This window comes from Scyliorhinus torazame, chromosome 19, assembly GCF_047496885.1.
Source record: "Scyliorhinus torazame isolate Kashiwa2021f chromosome 19, sScyTor2.1, whole genome shotgun sequence".
Classification (NCBI taxonomy): domain Eukaryota; kingdom Metazoa; phylum Chordata; class Chondrichthyes; order Carcharhiniformes; family Scyliorhinidae; genus Scyliorhinus; species Scyliorhinus torazame.
In genome coordinates this window covers 100,559,700-100,578,949 of record NC_092725.1, presented here as the reverse complement: position 1 = coordinate 100,578,949, position 19,250 = coordinate 100,559,700, and the positions used below count along the sequence as shown (strand labels likewise).

The 19,250-nt window shown below is 47.5% G+C and overlaps 1 protein-coding gene across 5 annotated transcripts in view; it reads left to right on the top strand.

Annotated features, from left to right (window-relative positions):
- cep290 (centrosomal protein 290) overlaps positions 1–19,250 on the top strand; it is a 194,104-nt gene that overhangs the window by 31,137 nt on the left and 143,717 nt on the right. For all 5 annotated transcript variants that reach the window (XR_011936509.1, XM_072484934.1, XM_072484936.1 and 2 more), the window contains exons 9-14: positions 521–703; positions 1,646–1,735; positions 1,832–1,954; positions 4,809–4,932; positions 7,632–7,804; positions 10,117–10,279. Coding sequence is in view for 4 of the 5 variants with exons in the window: in XM_072484934.1 (XP_072341035.1) it covers positions 521–703; positions 1,646–1,735; positions 1,832–1,954; positions 4,809–4,932; positions 7,632–7,804; positions 10,117–10,279 (856 nt within the window). In the remaining variant the exon portion in view is untranslated. The remainder of the gene's footprint in view (positions 1–520; positions 704–1,645; positions 1,736–1,831; positions 1,955–4,808; positions 4,933–7,631; positions 7,805–10,116; positions 10,280–19,250) is intronic.

Sequence of the window (19,250 nt, the reverse complement as noted above, 5' to 3'; positions counted from 1 at the left end):
TGGAGTTGAGTTAGATTAGAAATGAAAATTGCTTATTGTCACAAGTAGGCTTCAATGAAGTTACTGTGAAAAGCCCCTAGTCGCCACATTCTGACGCCTGTCCGGGGAGGCTGTTACAGGAATTGAACCTTGCTGCTGGCCTGCCTTGGTCTGCTTTCAAAACCAATGATTTAGCCCCGTGCTAAACAGCCCAACAGATCAATAAGATATGATTGTATTGAAAGGTGGCTAAGGCTTCTGGTGCTGTGGCCTACCACTGCTCCTATTTCTTCTGAACTTAAATCAAATCAAAATACCAAACAGATCGAGGGGATTGTTTGTGCTTTCACTGATTAGCTAATTCCTTTTAAGGTAAGAGTTGGCTGAGCCTTCCAGGTTAAGTACTTGATAATTGATGTCATGCAGGTATATGCAATGTTCTGCACCAGGTTTGTTTCTCCGTTTTAAGAAAGCCCAAGCAGTTACTCTCTTTGGCAACAAATTGCTAAATTTTACTGGTTCTCTTTTCTACACCATCTAGAATTTGTCTGAAGCCAATGATAAACTGGAGGCACAGAATAAACAGTTGCGGGAAAACCTGGAAGAATCTGTGCACGAGATGGAGAAGATGACTGATGAATATAACAAAATGAAACTGATTGTTCAGCAAACTGATAGTGCTATGGACCAGTTCAAGCGAGAAAAGGGGCAGCTGTTGCTTCAGGCAAGGCGCAGACTTACTTCCATTAATCAAAAGTAACTGAATCAGTTTTAAGTAGCCTGCATGCAATGACACCACATCACTGGTCTCTGGGACTTTAGAAACTCAAGTAGGGTTTTTTTTTTACTGGTGCTTGATGTTCACACTCTGGCCTCTATAGGATATGTTTGGCAGACTCGGCCTTTGATGGAAGGGCAAGGTGGTTGTGCAGGGAGAGGCTTTATTCCACACTGTCAAACATACTTCCTAATGGGTCAGCCAAAATATTCACAAGATTACTGTGTGTGCTTTTGAAGGCCAGATTGCCCCAATGGTAAGGTTGATTGGAGGAGAAGGATGAGATGGCTAACTTGGGAAGGAGAAGGTGATATTGAAAAAAATGGTGAGTGCCAGGAACATGCTGCTGGGGGAGGTGGTGGAAGCAGATACAATGGCGGTGTTTAAGAGGCATCATGATGAATGCATGAATAGGATGGGAATAGAGATATGGACCCCAGAAGTGCAGAAGGTTTTAGTTTAGACAGGCAACATGATTAGCACAGGCTTGGAGGGCCGAAGAGCCTGTTCTTTGTTTATTTTCCATTGGCATGAAATGCTGTGGGCAGCAGGCAGGCATGTTGGAAAATATTCAAATCTGTAAAGGGGTATTTAAACAATTAATGACATAGAGAAAGTGATGCTGAATCAATGTGGCATGGTAGCAGCATAAGATGTTCAGAATGATGCATGACAAACCTAAAACAAAAGCCTCACAGATAGTGATGACTGCTGGAATGAGTTGTAGGCAGGTTTAGTTAAGGATGAGACAAACCCCATTTCTTAAAAAAAGAAGCTGAGAAGGTGATTGAGTTTGCTAACCTGGAGGACTGAAATGAAATCAGCTGCAAAATCAGCTGAGAATTTGAAGTGTTTCTACCAGCACAATCATGTTATCTCTGCAAACAGGTGCAAGATTTGACTAACCAGCTCCAAATCGTAACTGAGGAGGAAGATCCTGTGATGCTGGCAGTGAATGCAAAAATTGAGGAATGGAAGGTAAATTATAAATTACTGTGTTGTCACTTCTTTAAAACTTATCCGCTAATTAACAATGGTAACTGATTGTTTAAGGCTATTTTTCAACTCTTGCAGAAAGTATTGTCTACAAAGGATAAAGAAATCTTCGAGTATCAAGAAAAATTGCAAGAACTCCGAACTAAACTTGTAATTGCTGATTTTGATACTGATAAGAGCAGTGTCATTACCCTCCAACAGGTATGTCAACTGGTCCAATTTCAATTTCCTCACTTGACATTTTAGTAATTTCCTATTTTTAGAAATTTATACCATGCTTATATTTCTTGCTGGATTTATTTTTCACCTGTTTAAACTATTCACACAAGCTCTAGAAACACATTTCCCTTCATCCTTTTCTGTTGCTTTCCGTATCTCATGGTCATCAAATAGATCACAGAAGAACTCTTAATTGTAAGTATATTTTTGTTACTTTCTGAGTAAATGGATTACAGTTTTGCTTCACTCATCTTCTGTAACTTTGCTTCTCTACTCTCTGTCTTTCTTTCCAAGAGACTGTTCATTTAACACAACAGCAATTCTTTAATTATTATCTTGTATCTGACACAAAGTAATTTTACTAAGGATTAATAGCATTAAAATTGTCATGTAGCTGTTATGTTTTTGATGTCAACTGGAAAAGGTGAATAAGTTAATTTCACTTATTATTTTTATTATTTTAAGTCTGTTTAATAGCTTGTTTTAATGTTCTAATAAATGTTCAGTCAGTGTTTTTTTCAAACGAAGATTATGTTTAGATTTGTAGCTTTTGGTTTTTGATCTCTGCACGCTATATGGCATTCCAATTTTACTTTGCAGGTCTGAGTGTATGGAGAAAATGGTCCTATTTTACAAGCTATTCAAGAATCCAATAATTTATTGAACCCTTCAATTTTCTTTTTAAATTGGGCTATTAATAGAAATCTCATTGTCCCAAACAAATTTGAAGAAAGGACTATATAGTTATAATGAGAGAGGCAGGGAATGGATTAGTTTTTGAACCGCTCTAGTAAATAGTTGGCATTGAGATGATGGGCCGAATGACCTCCTCTGTAAACATAGATGGCTTTATGACTGAACTTGTACCTTCCCTTTCCCCATATTATTCTCTGCCTATTTTCATGAAATTGTCCTGCATGCCTGATATATACTTGAGTACCTCAATTTTTTTATCACTCCTTCTTGACTTAATCCTTCAGTTCCTTGGAAAAAAATACATAAAACCTTTCTGAGTGCGAACTTCAGAATTTTATAGGTCCCCAAATATCCACAGGTGGCCTTCCCACTGCCCTCGCACCCACCCTGACCTTTCCCCAATTTTAAGATGGGAGAGGCAAAACCTAGGCCAGCCCACCCACCTTTCCTCAAGATAAGGCCCAATAATTGGCCACTTAAAGGCCATATCCCACCAGGCCTCGGATGTTCAGTCTGGCAGGAGACAGATTGGCTGACAACTCTCTGAGGCAGTACTTCTTCCTGGGCGTGGGATGGAAATCCCCCTTCCAACCAAGCCAGTATTGGTAGGGAAGTGTTGCTGGCTGACACTTGGGTGGCCCGTTGTTTGCTGCACAGGTTTCAGCAATTGTTGTCAGCACTGCTCACAGTGGGCTTTTTATGGTTTTCCTTGGCTTACTCCTTGACATGACTCTCACCTTTGGACCTCTTGACTTATGTTTATCCACATCACACCAGTCACAGTGCTTCAAATTAATTCCTTTCAGTGTTTTGGAGGTGGCTGTTTCAGAGAGGTGTGGTAAGGGCATTTTTGGAAATGTACATGTTCCATATGAGCCTATAGGCATTACTATTGTGGATAACTGCTTAATGCAGTTGACCTTTTGTCTACTGTTTTAAAGCAGATAATAAACCTGTTAGTTTTATTTGGGCTAATACCTCATTAAAAGAAAAGACTGAAGAATGTCCCACAAATTGTTAACTATTCATCTGTTAATATTACTAATAGTAATTTCTCAGCCATGAGGTGCACAAATAAAATGCCATGAATAGGTACAGTAAATACTACAGTAAATGCACTAATGGAATGCTGGCCTTTATATCTTAAGGACTGGAATATAATGGGGGCAGAAGTCATGCTTAAGCGGTACAATGCCCTGTTTAGAACACACTTGGAGTACTGCAAGCAGTTCTGGGCACCACATCTTAGCAAGGATATCTTGGTACTGGAGGGACTTACTAGAATGTTACCTGGACTCCAAGGGTTAAACTTCAAGAACAAATTAAATAAATTACGGATATATTGCCTGGAATCTTTCAAGATAGCACGGGGAACAGGTAGGATATATAGAGAGAAACTATTTCAACTATTTGGGGAGTGCTAGGACTAGAGGGCTTAGTGTTTTTAAAAAAAAAACTGAGAGCCAGACCTTTCAGGAGTGAAGTAACACTTCTTCCCACAAACACTGGCAGAAGCTTGGAACTCACTTCCACAAATGGCAACTGATGCTCGATCAATTGTTAATTTTAAAATTGAGATTGATAGATTTTTATTAACCAACACTATTCGGGGATATGGGGCAAAGATGGGTATGCAGAATTAGATCTCGGATCAGCCATCTCATTGAATGGTGAAATAGGCTTGAAGAAATAGGCCCTCCTGTTCCTTTGTTATGATTGTTTGACTTTACCGTTTACTAGCTTAAACTTGCTTTGAGCACTACGCTGTGGTGAACTTGTGATGGACATTGTTATTGTCACAATATGAAGTACTGCTGGATACATTATGACTTTAAAATCCATTTTTCTCATAGGCGGCTCAGTGGTTGGCACTGTTGCCTCACGGCGCCGAGGACCCGGGTTCGATCCCGGCCTCGCGTCACTGCCCATGTGGAGTTTGCACATTCTCTCCATATCTGCATGGGTCTCACAACTCAAAGATATGCAGAGTGGGAGGATTGGCCACGCTAAATTGCACCTTAATTGGAAAAGAAAATCCATTTTTCTCATTATATTTATGTTTATTCGTCATGCAGCTTTTGCTATATAATTCAAAGCTTCCTGTTAAAAAGTGAGTGTGACTAAAAATGTTTTTGTACAGGTTCTGCAAGAACGTGACAATGAAATTAAAGTTCTGGTGGGTCAAATAGAACAATATACCAAGGAAGTGAATAGTAATGTACAAATCATCGAAGACTTGAAAATGCAGCTGGAGAAAGAATCAAGTACCAATCTATATATATCTTATTTTGTATATATTCTGAAGCTAATAAATGACATGCAATATATACAGGATTGTTACATAAAGTGATTAAAGCTACTAAAATGTTACAGAGAGCTTGAAACCAAGGAGGAGGTAAATCATGAATTGTTAAAAAGTGAAATCAGATACAGTAATATTTAAAAGGGGAAGTATTGGCGAAGTAGGGTAAGGAGGACAAAATGCTGGGAGGTGACGTATTCAGTTTAAGGATCTTGAGGAAAATGCGAGGGCTCTAGAAATTATAGTCCAATGATTATGGATGTGTGCCAGAGAGTGACCAAAGTGGTGCCTGCTTTCAAAAAGGGAAAGGGAGCTTTTTTATTAATAATAGGCTAGTTGGTTCCACATGTTTTCTTGGGAAAGTTAAAATAAGAACTAGGAGCAGGAGTAGGCAATTCAGCCCCTCGAGCCCCTTCTGCCATTTAATATGATCATGCCGATCTCTCGGTCTCAACTCCACTTTCCTGACCTTTCTCCATAACCCTTCAAATCATCACTCGTTACAAATCTGTCTATCTCCTCAAATTTATTCAAAGTTCTGGCATCCACTGCACTCTGGGTAGTGAATTCCATAGATTCACGACCCTTTGAGGGAAGTAATTTCTCCTCATCTCTTGTCTTAAATCTGCTACCCCTTATCCTAAAACTAGGACCTCTCATTCTAGATTGCCCCACAAGATGAAGCATCCACTCTTTGTCTACTTTGTCAATACCGTTTATCATCTTGTATACCTCAATTAGATCTCCCATTCTTCTAAACTCGAGAGAGGCCTGTATAGTTCTGGAATATTTAATTAAGATGGCATTACGAACTCTCCAGATAACGAGAAACTGTTTGGAAGCAGTTAACACAGATTTGAGCAGCACGGTAGCACAAGTGGATAACACTGGCTTCACAGCGGCAGGGTCCCAGGTTCGATTCCCCACTGGGTCACTGTCTGTGAGGAGTCTGCACGTTCTCCCCGTGTCTGCGTGGGTTTCCTCTGGGTGCTCCGGTTTCCTCCCACAGTCCAAAGACGTGCAGGTTAGATGGATTGGCCATGCTAAATTGCCCTTAGTGTCCAAAAAGGTTAGGAGTGGTTATTGGGTTACGGGGATAGGGTGGAAGTGAGGGCTTAATGTGGGTCGGTGCAGACTTGATGGGCCGAATGGCCTCCTTCTGCACTGTATGTTCTATGTTCTATTTCAAAAGATTTCCTACAGAGGATGTGAATAAAATGGTGGATGTGCATAACACAGTGGATGTAGGGAATGACAAATGGAGGATTTTTAGGAATATTAGTGTCTAAATATTGGGACAATGTAAGGGTTAAAACCTGGGGTTATAGTGTGTTTGACTTCAGTGGTCATGTTTTTAAAAAGGATTTCACTTTGTTTCTAGGAAGCAGGTGAAATTGACCAGAGGAATGTGTTTTGACTGGGCAAGTTCCTGAGGAGTTAATGTGCTTTTGAAGCCTGTAGAAATAATTTGTTTTCAGCTTGGGGATATGAGGTCATTGCTGGATGGATGAGAGGTGCAGAGAGGTAGTTAGGTTTTAGAAAAGCTTTGGGAGAAGGAGAGGAGCTGTATTCTGATCTGCCCGAAACTGAGTCCACAATTCTCTCATAGTCGGATAATTATAAAAGAGTAATAATCTGTAAAGTAGAATACTTGTCTGGGGACAAGGATAAAGTTGAAACACATCAGGCGAGCCAGCTTTTTGAAGATATTCAGCCAGAGTCTGAAGGTGTTCCAACAGGAGCTAAATCTGTTTTATAAAGCAAGTATTATTCTATGCCCTGCTAATTTTAAGATAGATTGAGAGCTGTATGTTTCTTTTCTTGTTGTTTCATGGGAAATTGAATAGTTTTGTTAAGGGGTAATTGTAAGGGTGTGAAGTTAAAAGAAGAGGAAGAGAGGGTAAGGAGCGATGAGAGGTGGAGTGGGAGAGGAGAGAGAGGGAGACGGAGTGGGATAGCTGAGAGGCTGCTGGAATCTTCCAGTCCCGCTGGCATCAATGGAGTTTTGTTCAGTGGCTTCCTGCATTTTCTGACCCTATCCCCACTGTGACAGAGCCGTAAAGTTCTGTCCCTGAGTGGGAAAGGAGAGAGACCGACTGGGAAGAAAGAGACAGGGAGACTGAGACAGACTGGGAAAGGAAAGTGAGATTAACGTTGATCTGAGTTTCTGGGGTGCTGGGAGTGAGACACTGAAGCTGGGGTGCTGGGAGTGAGACACTGAAGCGGGGCTTGTTTGGGTTTTGTATTGTTATCTAATTTCACTGCATTTAGCATTTTTGTTATATTCAGTGATTTATTTTCTTTTGCAAGTTACTCCAGCTCGGAATGCACAGTGCTGCGCATGTTTGGTGCAGTAGGAACCTAACTTCAACTTTAATATTGATTCCTATGGAAACACATTATTTACTTAAAGTTGCAATTTTCAGGAATGTAGCTACAACTTTGAATGAGGACTGACTGTAGTTGAAGCAAGCACCATGAGCTGTCAGTGAATAAACACGACTGCTCTTGCAGGGAAGTTAAGTATCGCAGCCCAGTTCTATGCAGTTTCAATACAAAAGAAAATATCTTGGGTGTTGTATTATTATTTTCATTGAAGTCGTGCAGTTTTGATTAGCGTGCAAATATTTGCTACCAAAACATGATTCTGATTCCTTCAAGATTTTCCAGCACTTAATCAGCAGTCCAAGATCACTGTACTCCAGCAAAAGGTGAGGGATGCTGAGCAGACAACATTTGAAGCGAAGCGTATGGCAGAGCTCGCAGAGAAAGACGCAAGGGAAAAAGACAAGGAACTGGGGAAATCACTGACCCATCTGAGGGCATATGAATCTGTAAGTGGTTACCACAACATACACCAATAATCTTTCTTACTTTTACAGTTAAATTAAACAGTTTGATTGGAATACATTCAATCCACGATTGTCATGGAAATGATTGGCAACAGATTTTAAGGAGGCCTGGCTTTAACAAACTCTCAACAAGCTGAGAACAATTGCAGAATTGACAGTTAATGTTTAATTTCACTCTATAGGGAGAATTCACCAGCCCTGAACCTGCTGAAGAGGTGAAACTGTGCACTGATGGAGCAAGGGCCTGAGATAATCCTAGTTCAGTGCTGATTCTTTGACCTGTGCCCTATTCAAACATGGTTCTCCATTCAGAGTGCCGAGATGGGGAATTTACCTTTAGGAGCAGTTTTTTCCTGTCATTTCTCTGGCTCAAGGTTGCTGCCAAGCATGGCTAAAATTGACAAACTTGTGCTTCGTAAAATAGAAGTACATAGTGTGTAAGGCTGTGGACGTGACCAAAGATATAAAGGTCACCATTGACCCTAGTCATTCCTCTGTCACATTCCCAGCCCTTAGAAATTTGTACCTTTTCCCTCTTTATTATCTGATGTTTAAAAAAGTGAATGCACACACCAGTGAAATTTTATAAACATTGTGTTATTTTAATACAACCATTTGTAAAACATTGTGTCTAATTTATAACACTCTTAGCAGATCTGCTAATTTCCACCAATGTGGTATCGCAGCTTCTTCTAATTATTTGATTGTGTATTTAAAGATTCAGAACACAAAGCATTAATTTGAATGTTTTTTGAAAATATGTTCAATATGTATGTTCTTGGAGGAAGCTTCTGAGGCAGAAGGTTTTGGGTTCACGTCCCGCTTCACAGATTCCAGATTCTAGACTAACTCTAGGCCTGTTAAGGGCTTCATATAAGAGAAATACATATAGTGTGCATAAGAGTATGGACGTGACCAAATATATAAAGGGTTAACCGTGCCCCGGCCAATCCTCTGTTACATTCCCGGTCCCTGATAAATACACACATTTTTTTCTCTTTATTATCTAATTTAAAAAAAAGAATGCATGCACCGGTGAAATGTTATGAACACTTGTGCGAGCTTAATTCAAGTGAAAGTTGCCGTGCTTGGTGTGGTCCGCTCCAGCTGTCGGTTTAACTTCACTTAAAGGGGGTTTCTCAACACCACCCCTGCTGTTGATATGGAGGTGGGAGTATGGGGAGAGTAGGCTGGATGGTGGGCAGGCCTCCCGCTGAACTTAATATGCTCCTGCACCTTCAAACTTCTCAGCAGGGGAGCGTATATCTAGCCCATGGCCACCATTACAGGAACCAGCTTTTCATTCCAGATTTACTGATTTTAAATTTAATTTCAATGCCCCAGCTGTCATTGTGGGATTTGAACTGCGGTCTCAAAGTCATTAGTACAGACCTCTGGATTACCAGCCCAGTACATAACCACCATACAATATAAAAGCAAATTACTGCGGATGCTGGAATCTGAAGCCAAAAGAGAAAATGCTGGAAAATCTCAGCAGGTCTGGCAGCATCTGTAAGGAGAGAAGAGAGCTAACGTTTTGAATCCAGAGGACCCTTTGTCAAAGCTAAAAGGCATAGAAAGTGGAAGATATTTATACTGTAGGGTGAGGGAATGAAAGATGCGTCATAGCAACAGAAACCAAGGGAAGAGAGTGCTAACGGCAGTCCCCAGAGAGAATAAAAGGTATGAAAGGCCAAACGGCAGAGAAACTAAAATCAGAGGGTAAGCTGTGACAAATATAGATGTGAGGGGAGGGGGGACATTGGTGGGACAGAGGTAAAATAAGAAAAAGGAGGGGGGGAGAAGGGGGAAGCAAAGGGGAGAAAAGGTTTTTTAAAAAGGGGGGGATAATATAGGGGGAAAGAGTGGGGGAATATATATATATATAAAGAAAGAAATAAAAGGTAAAAGACAGTTAAAATGAAATGGAATGAAAACAAAGGGGTATATAAAGAAAGAAACTATAATTCCCAATAAAGAACTGGAGAGTTTTCTCAGGAATTGCAACCAATATTTTTCCTCAATTTATATCACTTAGAAAACAGGATTACCAGGTCATTGGCTCCGTGATGCTTTTGAAGATGTACAATATATCTGAAATTGAAGTACACATGCTTTTGACTGAGTAACACTTAACATTGGAAGGGGCATAGGAACAGGATTATTCAGTTAGATCATAGCCCCACTATCTTAATTACTCACCTTGGTTCCATATCCCTTAATACCTTTGTGCTCGTATCATTCTGGTATAACAGATATAACTAAATATGCTAATATGTGTTATTCTGCACTAGGGTGTATATGGACTGGAAAACGCTGTTGCAGAGATTAAGGAATGCAAGAATCATATCAGAATTCGAGATCATCAAATAGAAGGGATGATCAGGGTGATCAACAAGCTCGAAATGAAGATAAATGATGTTTTGGATGAAAACGAAAATTTCCGGGAACGCTTAGGTTTGTGTTATGAACCTCAGTGATAACCAAATGCACTCAATGTTTGCTCCTTATTTGCAAATTATAATTATTTTCTACTTCGAACTTGAAATGGTTTCAAATATATTGAACTTAAATGAATAGTTTTTCTAGCTTTCAATGCCAGCACTCGCAGCGTTTTTAACCCAAATATGTAATGTGCCAGGAATGTGCAGTTCCCCATGGACTGCCTAGCCATCTCATCATCCCAGCTCCTATTGTGTTCAGTGATGTCACTCCAGCTCCACAGATACTCTCACCATTGTGGAGTGGAGCAGGAGAAAAAACAACAATGGTTTGCCCTGAACTGTTTCGTAAAGTGCACCTTCTTGTACCAAATTCAAATCAACATCTACCTCAGGGAAAGGTGACTCATTTTTTTAGCTTTAATTTTTCTGGAGCCAGTTGATGCAAATTTTAGCTAAACTACCATTATTATCTCTAGTGTCTGATTTTTAAATCATAATTGACATGATATGAGGATAATACCTCTGCATGTGATCATTTAATAAGACATTAATGCACTCTTTAAAAAAAAATTGTAACAAAAGTGATCATAGAGAAGTCCAGCGCTCAGCAGCAATGAGGAACAAGAAAATTGACACATGACTTTCTTTTTTTTAAAAATATTTTTTTATTCTCCTTTTTCACATTTTCTCCCAAATTTATACCCACCAACAATAAACAATAATCTTTTACAAATATGTCAATTCCCATATCAATAACAACAATCCCATCCTTCCACCAAACTCCAAACATTAGCCCGCATGTTCACACAAACAAATGACAAAAAGGAATTAGGGATTAACCATAGTCGCAATTAACACACACAACCCCCTCCGCCCAACCCTCCCACACACCCGCCCCAACTAATGTTCGATGTTATTCAGTTCTTGACAGTGCATAATGAATAATGCCCATGAATTGTAGAACCCCTCCATCCTTCCCCTCAGTTCAAACTTTTTTTTTTTAAAAATCAAAACAAGGTTTATTCGAAGAATGTAGTTAACACATATATATCTATAAACACAGCAAGAATTTTTTTTATCAATTACAACCATAAAGACACCACACAGCTACAGTAATCCATGTATATAACATTTAATAAATTCCCCCTTAACTGTTCCAATTCAATAACAAAATCCAATAAACCAAACCCCTCTACAAGGGTGTGGCCCAGCACACTGCATTCTCACATGAATGGGGCTGGTCCTTTCCCTGAAATTTTGATCCATTCTCTTAAAAAAATATTTTATTGAAAATTTTTGGTCAACCATCACAGTACATTGTGTATCCTTTACACAATAATATAACAGTATAAATAACAATGACCTGTTTTATAAACAAAGAATAAATAATATATAACAAAAACTAAAACTAAATGGCAACTGCCTTGTCTCAGATAAACACTCCACAAAAATATGATTTAACAGTCCAATATACAATTATTTATAGCAACGACCTATACATATTATACATATATATTAACAACCCTGAGAGTCCTTCTGGTTCCTCCCCTCCCCCCCCCCCCCTCCGGCTGCTGCTGCTACCTTCTTCTTTTCCATTCCCTCTATCTTTCTGTGAGGTATTCGACGAACGGTTGCCACCGCCTGGTGAACCCTTGAGCCGATCCCCTTAGGACGAACTTAATCCGTTCCAGCTTTATAAACCCTGCCATGTCATTTATCCAGGTCTCCACCCCCGGGGGCTTGGCTTCCTTCCACATCAACAGTATCCTGCGCCGGGCTACTAGGGACGCAAAGGCCAAAACATCGGCCTCTCTCGCCTCCTGCACTCCTGGCTCTTGTGCAACCCCAGATATAGCCAACCCCCAGCTTGGTTCAACCTGGACCCCCACTACTTTCGAAACCACCTTTGTCACCCCCATCCAGAACCCCTGTAGTGCCGGACATGACCAGAACATGTGGGTGTGATTCGCTGGGCTTCTCGAGCATCTCGCACACCTATCCTCTACCCCAAAAAATTTACTGAGCCGTGCTCCAGTCATATGCGCCCTGTGTAACACCTTAAATTGAATCAGGCTTAGCCTGGCACACGAGGACGATGAGTTTACCCTACTTGGGGCATCCGCCCACAGCCCCTCCTCAATCTCCTCCCCCAGCTCTTCTTCCCATTTCCCTTTCAGCTCATCTACCATAATCTCCCCCTCGTCCCTCATTTCCCTATATATATCTGACACCTTACCGTCCCCCACCCATGTCTTTGAGATCACTCTGTCCTGCACCTCATGCGTCGGGAGCTGCGGGAATTCCCTCACCTGTTGCCTCGCAAAAGCCCTCAGTTGCATATACCGGAATGCATTCCCTTGGGGCAACCCATATTTCTCGGTCAGCGCTCCCAGACTTGCGAACTTGCCATCCACAAACAGATCTTTCAGTTGCGTTACTCCTGCTCTTTGCCATATTCCAAATCCCCCATCCATTCTCCCCGGGGCAAACCTATGGTTATTTCTTATCGGGGACCCCACCAAGGCTCCCGTCTTTCCCCTATGCCGTCTCCACAGTCCCCAAATTTTCAAAGTCACCACCACCACCGGGCTTGTGGTGTATTTCTTCGGTGAGAACGGCAATGGGGCCGTCACCATAGCTTGTAGGCTAGTCCCCCTACAGGACGCCCTCTCCAATCTCTTCCACGCCGCTCCCTCCTCTTCTCCCATCCACTTACTCACCATTGAGATATTGGCGGCCCAGTAGTACTCACTTAGGCTCGGTAATGCCAGCCCCCCCCTATCCCTACTACGCTGTAAGAATCCCTTCCTCACTCTCGGGGTCTTCCCGGCCCACACAAAACTCATGATACTCTTTTCGATCCTTTTGAAAAAAGCCTTCGTGATCACCACCGGGAGGCACTGAAACACAAAGAGGAATCTCCGGAGGACTACCATTTTAACCGCCTGCACCCTCCCTGCCAGTGACAGGGATACCATGTCCCATCTCTTGAAGTCCTCCTCCATTTGTTCCACCAATCGTGTTAAATTTAACCTATGCAATGTACCCCAATTCTTGGCTATCTGGATCCCCAAGTAACGAAAGTCCCTTGTTACCTTCCTCAGCGGAAAGTCCTCTATTTCTCTGCTCTGCTCCCCTGGATGCACCACAAACAACTCACTTTTCCCCATGTTCAGTTTATATCCTGAGAATTCTCCAAACTCCCGAAGTGTCCGCATTATCTCTGGCATCCCCTCCGCCGGGTCCGCTACATATAACAACAAATCATCCGCATATAGAGATACCCGGTGTTCTTCTCCTCCTCTAAGTACTCCCCTCCACTTCTTGGAACCCCTCAATGCTATTGCCAGGGGCTCAATCGCCAGTGCAAACAATAATGGGGACAGAGGGCATCCCTGCCTTGTCCCTCTATGGAGCCGAAAGTATGCAGATCCCCGTCCATTCGTGACCACACTCGCCACTGGGGCCCTATACAACAGCTGCACCCATCCAACATACTCATCTCCAAAACCAAATCTCCTCAGCACCTCCCACAGATAATCCCACTCCACTCTATCAAATGCTTTCTCGGCATCCATCGCCACCACTATCTCCGCTTCCCCCTCTGGTGGGGGCATCATCATTACCCCTAGCAGCCTCCGTATATTCGTATTCAGCTGTCTCCCCTTCACAAACCCAGTTTGGTCCTCACGGACCACCCTCGGGACACAATCCTCTATCCTCATTGCCATTACCTTGGCCAGAATCTTAGCGTCTACATTTAGGAGGGAAATAGGTCTATAGGACCCGCATTGCAGCGGGTCCTTTTCCTTCTTTAGGAGAAGCGATATCGTTGCCTCTGACATAGTCGGGGGCAGCTGTCCCCTTTCCTTTGCCTCATTAAAGGTCCTCATCAATAGCGGGGCGAGCAAGTCCACATATTTCCTGTAAAATTCAACTGGGAATCCATCCGGTCCCGGAGCCTTCCCCGCCTGCATGCTCCTAATTCCTTTCACTACTTCCTCTATTTCAATCTGTGCTCCCAGTCCCACCCTTTCCTGCTCCTCCACTTTGGGAAATTCCAGCCGGTCCAGAAAGCCCATCATTCTCTCCCTCCCATCCGGGGGTTGAGCTTCGTATAATTTTTTATAAAATGCCTTGAACACTCCATTCACTCTCTCCGCTCCCCGCTCCATCTCTCCTTCCTCATCCCTCACTCCCCCTATTTCCCTCGTTGCTCCCCTTTTCCTCAATTGGTGGGCCAGCAACCTGCTCGCCTTCTCCCCATATTCGTACTGTACACCCTGTGCCTTCCTCCACTGTGCCTCTGCAGTACCCGTTGTCCGCAAGTCAAATTCTAAGTGTAGCTTTTGCCTTTCCCTGTACAGCCCCTCCTCCGGTGCCTCCGCATATTGCCTGTCCACCCTCCCTCAGTTCAAACTTAAGCTTCTCAAGAGCTCCATCCTTCCCCTCAGTTCAAACTTAAGATCCTCAAGAGTCAAGACTTCCAACAAGTCCCCCCGCCATGCCAGGGCACTGGGTGGAGAGGCTGCTCTCCAACCTATCAGGATCTGCCTTCGGGCGATCAACGAGGCGAAGGCTACGATATCTGCCTCCGCACCTGTTTCCAACCCTGGCTGGTCCGACACCCCGAATATAGCCTCCCGGGGGACCAGGTCCAGTTTCACGTGCACCACTTTAGCCACTTTAGAAATTATCCTAAAAACCTCCTTCCAGTAATCCTCTTAACTTTGGACAGGACCAAAACATATGAACGTGATTAGCCCCCCCCCACCCCCTCCCCCCCGCAACGTTCACACACATCTACTCCTTCAAAGGATCGTCTCAGCCTCGCCCTCGTGAGGTGTGCTCTGTATATCACCTTCAGCTGTGTCAGCCCCAACCTCTCGCACGAGGTGGAGGCATTCACCTCCGGAGCACCTCACACCAGAACCCCTACTGCAGATCCTCTCCCAACTCTTCCTCCCACTTTGCTTTGATCCCTTCCTGTGGTGCCTTCTCCCCTTCCAAAATAGCTCCGTAAACCGCTGACACTACCCCCTTCTCCAGTCCCCCTGTCGTCAGCACCTCCTCCAGCAATGTGGAGGCCGGCTCTACCGGGAAGCTCTGTATCTTCTTTCTGGCAAAATCTCGAACCTGCATGTAGCTAAACATTTCCCCCGCTCCAGCCCATACTTCGCTTCCAGCTCCCTCAATCCTGCAAACTGACCCCTAAGAAACAAATCTTTTTGCGTTCTCCTCCCATTTCTGAAAATTTCCATCCCACCTCCCTGGCTCAAATCTGTGGTTCCCCCGAATCGGCATTTCCTTTGACCCTGCCCCCAACCCGAAGTGTTGGCGAAACTGTCTCCAAATTCTCAATGAAGCTATTATTACCAGACTCCCTGAGTATTTCCCTGGAGCTATCGGGAGCGGTGCTGTTGCTAGTGCTTTCAATCCCGACCCCCTGCACAAACTCTTCTCCATTCAGACCAACTGGGAATCAACCCCTCTGACCCAGCTCTGCCCCTTCTCCACATTCGCCGCCCAGTAGTAATGCATCAGGTTCGGAAGGCCCAAACCCCCATGCCTGCCTTGCCCTCTGTAGCAGCACCTTTCTAACTCTGGCCACCTTCCCTCCCCATATGAACAAAGTAATCCTCCCTTCAATCTCTCTGAAAAAAGCCTTTGGCAGGAAAATCAGCAAGCATTGAAAAATAAACACAAATCGCGGCAACACGTCCATTTTAACCGCCTGTACCCGACCCACCAGTGACAGAGGGAGACCATCCCACCTTGCGAGATCAGCTTTCACTTTCCCCACCAAACTAGAAATGTTGTACCTGCGGAGCCCCCCCCCCCCACTCCCGGACAACCTGCACCCCAGGTAGACTCAACGACTTTCTGTTGTCACAATTTTTGGTCATGCTTCAATGTCAACATTCAATGAAATGCCCTTGTAATCAGTTGGAATGGAAAATCCATAAGTAAACATGTCCCATTGATGGTGTGGTTGCAGCTTACAGCCCTGTCTCTCTGCCCCGCCTCTCTGTCTCTGCCCCACCTCTCTGACTCTGCCCCGCCTGTCTCTCTCTGCCCCGCCTCTCTCTCTCTCTCTGCCCCGCCTCTCTCTCTCTCTGCCCCGCCTCTCTCTCTCTCTGCCCCGCCTCGCTCTCTGCCCCGCCTCGCCCTCTGCCCCGCCTCGCCCTCTGCCCCGCCTCGCCCTCTGCCCCGCCTCGCCCTCTGCCCCGCCTCGCCCTCTGCCCCGCCTCGCCCTCTGCCCCGCCTCGCCCTCTGCCCCGCCTCGCCCTCTGCCCCGCCTCGCCCTCTGCCCCGCCTCGCCCTCTGCCCCGCCTCGCCCTCTGCCCCGCCTCGCCCTCTGCCCCGCCTCGCCCTCTGCCCCGCCTCGCTCTCTGCCCCGCCTCGCTCACTGCCCCGCCTCTCTCTCTGCCCCGCCTCTCTCTCTGCCCCGCCTCTCTCTCTGCCCCGCCTCTCTCTCTCTGCCCCGCCTCTCTCTCTCTGCCCCGCCTCTCTCTCTCTGCCCCGCCTCTCTCTCTCTGCCCCGCCTCTCTCTCTCTGCCCCGCCTCTCGCTCTCTGCCCCGCCTCTCGCTCTCTGCCCCGCCTCTCGCTCTCTGCCCCGCCTCTCGCTCTCTGCCCCGCCTCTCGCTCTCTGCCCCGCCTCTCGCTCTCTGCCCCGCCTCTCGCTCTCTGCCCCGCCTCTCGCTCTCTGCCCCGCCTCTCGCTCTCTGCCCCGCCTCTCGCTCTCTGCCCCGCCTCTCGCTCTCTGCCCCGCCTCTCGCTCTCTGCCCCGCCTCTCGCTCTCTGCCCCGCCTCTCGCTCTCTGCCCCGCCTCTCGCTCTCTGCCCCGCCTCTCGCTCTCTGCCCCGCCTCTCGCTCTCTGCCCCGCCTCTCGCTCTCTGCCCCGCCTCTCGCTCTCTGCCCCGCCTCTCGCTCTCTGCCCCGCCTCTCGCTCTCTGCCCCGCCTCTCGCTCTCTGCCCCGCCTCTCGCTCTCTGCCCCGCCTCTCGCTCTCTGCCCCGCCTCTCGCTCTCTGCCCCGCCTCTCGCTCTCTGCCCCGCCTCTCGCTCTCTGCCCCGCCTCTCGCTCTCTGCCCCGCCTCTCGCTCTCTGCCCCGCCTCTCGCTCTCTGCCCCGCCTCTCGCTCTCTGCCCCGCCTCTCGCTCTCTGCCCCGCCTCTCGCTCTCTGCCCCGCCTCTCGCTCTCTGCCCCGCCTCTCGCTCTCTGCCCCGCCTCTCGCTCTCTGCCCCGCCTCTCGCTCTCTGCCCCGCCTCTCGCTCTCTGCCCCGCCTCTCGCTCTCTGCCCCGCCTCTCGCTCTCTGCCCCGCCTCTCGCTCTCTGCCCCGCCTCTCGCTCTCTGCCCCGCCTCTCGCTCTCTGCCCCGCCTCTCGCTCTCTGCCCCGCCTCTCGCTCTCTGCCCCGCCTCTCGCTCTCTGCCCCGCCTCTCGCTCTCTGCCCCGCCTCTCGCTCTCTGCCCCGCCTCTCGCTCTCTGCCCCGCCTCTCGCTCTCTGCCCCGCCTCTCGCTCTCTGCCCCGCCTCTCGCTCTCTGCCCCGCCTCTCGCTCTCTGCTTCGCTCTCTGCCCCGCCTCTCCCTCTCTGCTTCGCTCTCTGCCCCGCCTCTCCCTCTCTGCTTCGCTCTCTGCCCCGCCTCTCCCTCTTTGCCCCACCTCTCCCTCTCTCTCTGCCCTGCCTCTCCCTCTCTCTCTGCCCCACCTCTCCCTCCCTCTCTGCCCCGCCTCTCCCTCTCTCTCTGCTTCGCCTCTCCCTCTCTCTGCCCCGCCTCTCCCTCTCTCTGCCGCGCCTCTCCCTCTCTGCCCCGCCTCTCCCTCTCTCTCTCTGCCCCGCCTCTCCCTCTCTCTCTGCCCCGCCTCTCCCTCTCTCTGCCCCGCCTCTCCCTCTCTCTGCCCCGCCTCTCCCTCTCTCTGCCCCGCCTCTCCCTCTCTCTGCCCCGCCTCTCCCTCTCTCTCTGCCCCGCCTCTCCCTCTCTCTCTGCCCCGCCTCTCCCTCTCTCTCTGCCCCGCCTCTCCCTCTCTCTCTGCCCCGCCTCTCCCTCTCTCTCTGCCCCGCCTCTCCCTCTCTCTCTGCCCCGCCTCTCCCTCTCTCTCTGCCCCGCCTCTCCCTCTCTCTCTGCCCCGCCTCTCCCTCTCTCTCTGCCCCGCCTCTCCCTCTCTCTCTGCCCCGCCTCGCCTCTCCCTCACTGCCCCACCTCTCCCTCTCTCTCTGCCCTACCTCTCCCTCCCTCTCTGTCCCGCTTCTCCCTCTCCCTCTGCCCCGCCTCTCCCTCTCTCTCTGCCCTGCCGCTCCCTCACTGCCCCACCTCTCCCTCACTGCCCCACCTCTCCCTCACTGCCCCACCTCTCCCTCACTGCCCCACCTCTCCCTCACTGCCCCACCTCTCCCTCACTGCCCCACCTCTCCCTCACTGCCCCACCTCTCCCTCTCTGCCCCACCTCTCTCTCTCTGCCCCGCCTCCCCCTCTCTCTCTGCCCTGCCGCTCCCTCACTGCCCCACCTCTCCCTCACTGCCCCACCTCTCCCTCACTGCCCCACCTCTCCCTCACTGCCCCACCTCTCCCTCACTGCCCCACCTCTCCCTCTCTGCCCCACCTCTCCCTCTCTGCCCCACCTCTCCCTCTCTGCCCCACCTCTCCCTCTCTGCCCCACCTCTCCCTCTCTGCCCCACCTCTCCCTCTCTGCCCCACCTCTCCCTCTCTGCCCCACCTCTCCCTCTCTGCCCCACCTCTCTCTCTCTGCCCCACCTCTCCCTCTCTGCCCCACCTCTCCCTCTCTGCCCCACCTCTCCCTCTCTGCCCCACCTCTCCCTCTCTGCCCCACCTCTCCCTCTCTGCCCCACCTCTCCCTCTCTGCCCCACCTCTCCCTCTCTGCCCCACCTCTCCCTCTCTGCCCCACCTCTCCCTCTCTGCCCCACCTCTCCCTCTCTGCCCCACCTCTCCCTCTCTGCCCCGCCTCACCCTCCCTCTCTGCCC